The sequence below is a fragment of the Plasmodium reichenowi genome, chromosome 10 (genome assembly GCF_001601855.1).
Source record: "Plasmodium reichenowi strain SY57 chromosome 10, whole genome shotgun sequence".
NCBI classification, from domain to species: domain Eukaryota; phylum Apicomplexa; class Aconoidasida; order Haemosporida; family Plasmodiidae; genus Plasmodium; species Plasmodium reichenowi.
This window is the reverse complement of record NC_033655.1, coordinates 421,094-427,452: the sequence shown is the minus strand read 5'-3', so window position 1 is coordinate 427,452 and position 6,359 is coordinate 421,094. Positions and strand designations below refer to the sequence as shown.

The window sequence follows — 6,359 nt, the reverse complement described above, 5'->3', positions numbered from 1 at the left end:
AAAAAAAAATATATTTTAAAAATAAATAAAATATTTATTAAAAAAAAAAAATTAAAAAAAAAATATATTTATTAAAAAAAAAAAATTTTTATATAATAAATAATTTTTTTTATAAATAATTATTTTTTTTTTTTTTTTTTTTTTTTTTTTTTTTTTTTTTTTTTTTATTTTATTTTATTTTTTTTTTTTTTTGAAATGGAAGGAGAGGAATATGACAAGATTTTGGTATTGAATTTCGGTTCTCAATACTTTCATTTGATTGTAAAAAGATTAAACAATATAAAAATATTTAGTGAAACTAAAGATTATGGTGTTGAATTAAAAGATATTAAGGATATGAATATAAAAGGTGTTATATTATCGGGTGGTCCATATTCAGTAACAGAGTCTGGTTCTCCACATTTAAAGAAAGAAGTATTTGAATATTTTTTAGAAAAGAAGATTCCAATTTTTGGTATATGTTATGGTATGCAAGAGATAGCAGTCCAGATGAATGGTGAGGTTAAGAAATCTAAGACATCCGAATATGGATGTACTGATGTAAACATATTAAGAAATGATAATATTAATAATATAACATATTGTAGAAATTTTGGTGATAGTTCATCTGCTATGGATTTATATTCTAATTATAAATTAATGAATGAGACTTGTTGTTTATTTGAAAATATTAAAAGTGACATTACAACAGTTTGGATGAATCATAATGATGAAGTTACAAAAATTCCAGAAAATTTTTATTTAGTTAGTTCAAGTGAAAATTGTTTAATATGTTCTATATATAATAAAGAATATAATATATATGGTGTTCAATATCATCCAGAGGTGTATGAATCATTAGATGGAGAATTAATGTTTTATAACTTTGCTTATAATATATGTAAATGTAAAAAACAATTTGATCCAATACGTTATCATGAATTAGAATTAAAAAATATTGAGAAATATAAACATGATCATTATGTTATAGCAGCTATGTCTGGGGGTATAGATAGTACTGTTGCTGCTGCATATACACATAAAATTTTTAAAGAACGATTTTTTGGTATTTTCATAGATAATGGATTATTAAGAAAAAATGAAGCGGAAAATGTATATACCTTTTTAAAATCTACATTTCCTGATATGAATATAACAAAAATTGATGCTTCTGAAAATTTCTTATCAAATCTACAAGGAGTTACAGATCCAGAACAAAAAAGGAAAATTATAGGGAAATTATTTATTCAAGAATTCGAAAAGGCAGTAAATAATATTGATATAGATATAAACAAAACATTTTTATTACAAGGTACTCTATATCCAGATATTATTGAAAGTAAGTGTTCAAAAAATTTATCTGATACTATTAAAACTCATCATAATGTAGGAGGTTTACCAAAAAATTTAAAGTTTAAATTGTTTGAACCTTTCAAATATTTATTTAAAGATGATGTTAAAACATTATCTAGAGAATTAAATTTACCAGACGAAATTACTAATAGACATCCTTTCCCAGGACCTGGATTAGCAATTAGAGTTATTGGAGAAATAAATAAACACAAATTAAATATATTAAGAGAAGTTGATGATATTTTTATAAACGATTTAAAACAATATGGATTATATAATCAAATCAGTCAAGCTTTTGCTGTACTTTTATCATCAAAATCTGTAGGTGTAAGAGGTGATGCAAGATCATATGATTATGTTTGTGTTCTTAGAGCTGTCAAAACATCATCTTTTATGACAGCAAATTGGTATCAAATACCTTATGATATTCTTGATAAAATAACTACTAGAATATTGAGTGAAGTAAAGGGCGTCAACAGAATATTATATGATGTATCATCAAAACCACCAGCAACAATTGAATTCGAATGAAATACAACAAATATAAACAAATAAATAATCAAACAATAAAAAAAAAAAAAAAAAACACATATATATATATATATATATATATAATATATATTTATTTTTTTTTTTATATGTGACAGGTACATGATTTTTATTTATCCCCATATTATCAATACAAATGCATTAATTTTTTTATACTATTATATATTACCTAATAAATATTTTGTAATTTATTATCAAAAAAAAATTATTTTCTATTTTTTTTTTTTTTACATATTTTACAATTTTGAATTATTAAGAATAAAACTCCACTTTTGTTTTACCCTTATATTAAATATAATTACATTTTTCGGAAGATGAAATGTTACGACATGACTTATTTTTTTTTAAGATGCATAGAGTTATATCTCGAAGAAAAAAAAAAATAAAAAAATAAAAAAATAAAAATAATAAATATATGTTCCCCATAAATTTTAAAATATATTACAACTTAAATATATAAACATACATACATATATATATTATATATATGTTCACTTGTATAATGAAGGAAGACATATATAATTTTATGGAAAAAAATATAATCTAATATAATATAATATAATAAAATATCGTCACATATAGCTCCATTTAAATATATTTTTTATTGTATATTTTATATAACACATTGTGTCGATCTATTTTTTTTATTCTTTTAATCAATTATATAATATAATTATGGAGACTACTAATCATCATTATCCATCATCCTATTAATAACATATTAAATGTATCATGTCCTCTGCACAAATTTTTAAAAATATATCTCTAAATATTACTCCTTCCATATAAATTTAAATAATATAAAAAAATAAAAAAGGTATATTCATAATACATACATATATATGATATATATATGAATATCTTATAAGCAATAAGAGTATATATTTAACATTTCGTAATATTTAAATATTTTTAAAATATCACTGTAATTTTTTTTTTTTTTTTTTTTAATGAAGTACATATAAATTACCTAATAATGTAATATATATATTTTATAAAAACTAAAGAAATATATATCTTAATATTTATTTTAATTATTTTAATAAAAAAAATAAAATATATATATTTATTAATATATATTATTATATATATTATAACATAATATTTATAGATAGATCAAGAATAAAATATTCTTTTATTTTTTATACATTTATTTATTTTTATTTATTATGTTATTATAATTATCTTATTATATATATATATATATATATATATATTTTATGCATTAATTATTTATAAGGGCATAATCGTTGTATTTTAATTTTTTCTGTGGTTATGAATTGTTCTTTTTTTTTTTTTTTTTTAAATTCACCTGTGAAAATTTAAATATTTTAATATAATTTTTTTGTTTTTGAATGACTATTTTATAAAGATTTATATACATATTAGAATATATCTACAAAGCATAATATAGTGTATATACATATATGTATATTTGTTTATTTTTATGTTTAATTTTTTGTGTTGTTATTTGTCCTAAATATATATATATATATATATATATATGTATATATTGGTTCATACTCTTAACAATGTAAACCATAAAAGAAAAATTAAAATTGTAAAGTAAATATACATATAAATATAAAGAAATTCTTTTTAATGTGTTTATCATATGAAAAGGGAGAAAATTCTTTGTAAAATACTCATATTATTTATATATTAAAATATAGTCATAATTTTTTAAACATATATGTTTAATTACATTTCATTTATTATTTTATTATTTATTTATTTGTTCATTTATTATTTTTTTTTTCTTTTTAATTTTTTAACATTCATAATTAAAACTATTTAGTTAAATATAGAAATTATAGTGTAGCTCATGCATAATTAATCATTACGTACATTTTCTATGTACATTTTGATTAAATAATAATTTAATTTCATATTTATTATATTTTTATAAAAAAAAAAAAAAAAAAAAAAAAAAATGGAAAATATAAAAAATGAACAAGTTATGAAATTCCTAGAACTGTGGAATATATTTAAGAAACCCCAGTATTTAATTGATGAGACAATAGAAATATTAAAAAAGAACGATGAAGAAGAATTAAAATGTTTGTTTTTAAAAAGATTAAATTTTGGTACAGCTGGATTAAGAGGTAAAATGGGTGTAGGTTTTAATGCAATGAATGTAGTTACTATAATGCAAACAACACAAGGATTATGTTCATATTTAATAAATACTTATGGTTTAAATTTATGTAAAAATAGAGGTATAATTTTTGGATTCGATGGTAGATATCATTCTGAATCCTTTGCTCATGTAGCTGCTTCTGTTTGTTTATCTAAAGGATTTAGAGTGTACTTATTTGCACAAACTGTTGCTACGCCTATATTATGTTATTCAAATTTAAAAAAGAATTGTTTATGTGGTGTTATGGTCACTGCTTCTCACAACCCTAAATTAGATAACGGTTATAAAGTGTATGCATCTAATGGAGCTCAGATAATCCCACCAGTAGATAAAAATATTTCGAATTGTATATTAAATAATTTAGAGCCTTGGAAAGATGCATATGAATATTTAAATGAGAATTTCTATTTAAAAGATACATCATTAGTTGAAGATATATATTTTGAAATGTATGATTCTTTTATGGATGATTTAAAACATGAATTTAATTTTAATTGTTATAGAAATTCACGTACAAAACTGGCTATTGTATATTCACCTATGCATGGTATTGGTAGAAAATTTGTACAAGGTATTATGCATGTAGTAGGTTTTAATAATTTACTTACCGTTCCACAACAAGCATTACCTGATTCAGATTTTTCAACAGTATCATTTCCTAATCCAGAAGAAAAAGGAGCATTAGATATGTCTATGGAACTAGCTGATAAGGTATGTAGTCCTATAGTAGTAGCTAATGATCCCGATGCAGATAGATTTGCTTGTGCAGAAAAATTTAATAATAAATGGAAAGTTTTCTCAGGTGATGAATTAGGAATAATTTTTGCTTATCATTTAATGAAACAATATGAAAAAAAAAACATTGATAAATCGAAACATGTTTTTCTATGTACAGTTGTGTGTTCAAGGATGCTAAAAAAATTATGTGAAAAATATGGTTATAAATATGATGAAACACTCACAGGATTTAAATGGTTAATAAATAAAGCTATAGAATACAATGAACAAAATTATACCATTTTATATTGTTATGAAGAAGCTTTAGGACATGCTCTAACACGACATGTTAAAGATAAATGTGGTATATCTGCATTAGGCTATTGGATAGAAATTGCAGTATACTTATATGAAAATAATTTAACATTTCATCAATATTTAGAAACTATTAGAGAAGAAATAGGTTATTTTGTAAATAATAATGGTTATTATATTGTACTTGATTCTAACGATATTGTAAGTATATTTAATGAATTTAGATCTAACGGTTTATATAAAACTAATTTAGGTTCATACAAAATTATACATATTAGAGATTTAACAACCGGATATGATTCTACTACTGCAGATAAAAAATCATTAATTGCACCTACACCAGATTCTCAAAATATTACCATACATTTTGAAAATACAGCTATTCTAACTATTAGAGCTAGTGGTACAGAACCCAAAGTAAAATGGTATGCAGAAATCTCTAGAGATACATATGAACAAGCCAAAAAAGAGATAGATCAACTAATAGATGAAGTTATGCCTATGTTTATGCAACCAAATAAGTATAACGTAAAGAGATCATAAATAATAAAATTTAAAAATAAAATACTATATTTTGTTAAATCCAAATCATAGGGATAAACTAAAAAAGCATAATCAGTTTATATGTTTTATCCCTTATACATGATTATTCTAATATATGCATACACACAAATATGAACATACATACATATACATATACATATATATATATATATATATATATATATTTTAAATGTTATAATTTCATAATGCATTTTATTATAAACCATTAAAGTTATGGAAATAATAATACTCATAATTATGAATATATATATGTATAAATTTACCTTAAATTTAAAATTTGCACTTTTAAAAAAAAGAAAAAATGTAAACCCATTTTTACAATAATTTAAATATATATATATATATATATATATATATGTAGTAATAATAACTTATAGTGTATACATATATATATATATATATATATATATATATATATGAAGCTAATCACTCATTTTTTACATTCAGAAAAAAAAAAAAATTTTTTTTCTTATTAATCTTTCTAATTTTATGCTATAATAATTTTGAAAACAGCAAAAAAACATTTTTATTATATAACAGCACATAATGTTAGTAATTTGATCCTTTTAATTTTTAATTACGTAGGAAATATTAATTATTACAATCAAAAAAAAAAAAAAAAAAAAAAAAAAAAAAAAAAAAAAAAAATATAAAAAAAAAAAAAAAAAATTTAAAATAAAAATAATTTATATTTTAAATACGAAAAAAAAAAAAAAAAAAAAATATTAAATATTAAAATAAA

General features: G+C 20.2%; 2 protein-coding genes across 2 annotated transcripts; both read left to right on the top strand.

Annotated features, from left to right (window-relative positions):
• Positions 1–195: 195 nt before the first annotated feature.
• On the top strand, positions 196–1,863 carry PRSY57_1012000 (GMP synthetase, putative; the record flags this gene model as incomplete). Its single annotated transcript, XM_012907709.2, has 1 exon — positions 196–1,863. One exon carries the CDS (start codon positions 196–198, stop codon positions 1,861–1,863), a length of 1,668 nt encoding a protein of 555 aa, XP_012763163.2.
• A 1,951-nt stretch (positions 1,864–3,814) lies between these two features.
• PRSY57_1011900 (phosphoglucomutase, putative) lies at positions 3,815–5,596 on the top strand (the record flags this gene model as incomplete). Its single annotated transcript, XM_012907708.2, has 1 exon — positions 3,815–5,596. The coding sequence occupies one exon, from the start codon at positions 3,815–3,817 to the stop codon at positions 5,594–5,596; it is 1,782 nt and encodes a 593-aa protein (XP_012763162.1).
• Between the last annotated feature and the right edge of the window lie 763 nt (positions 5,597–6,359).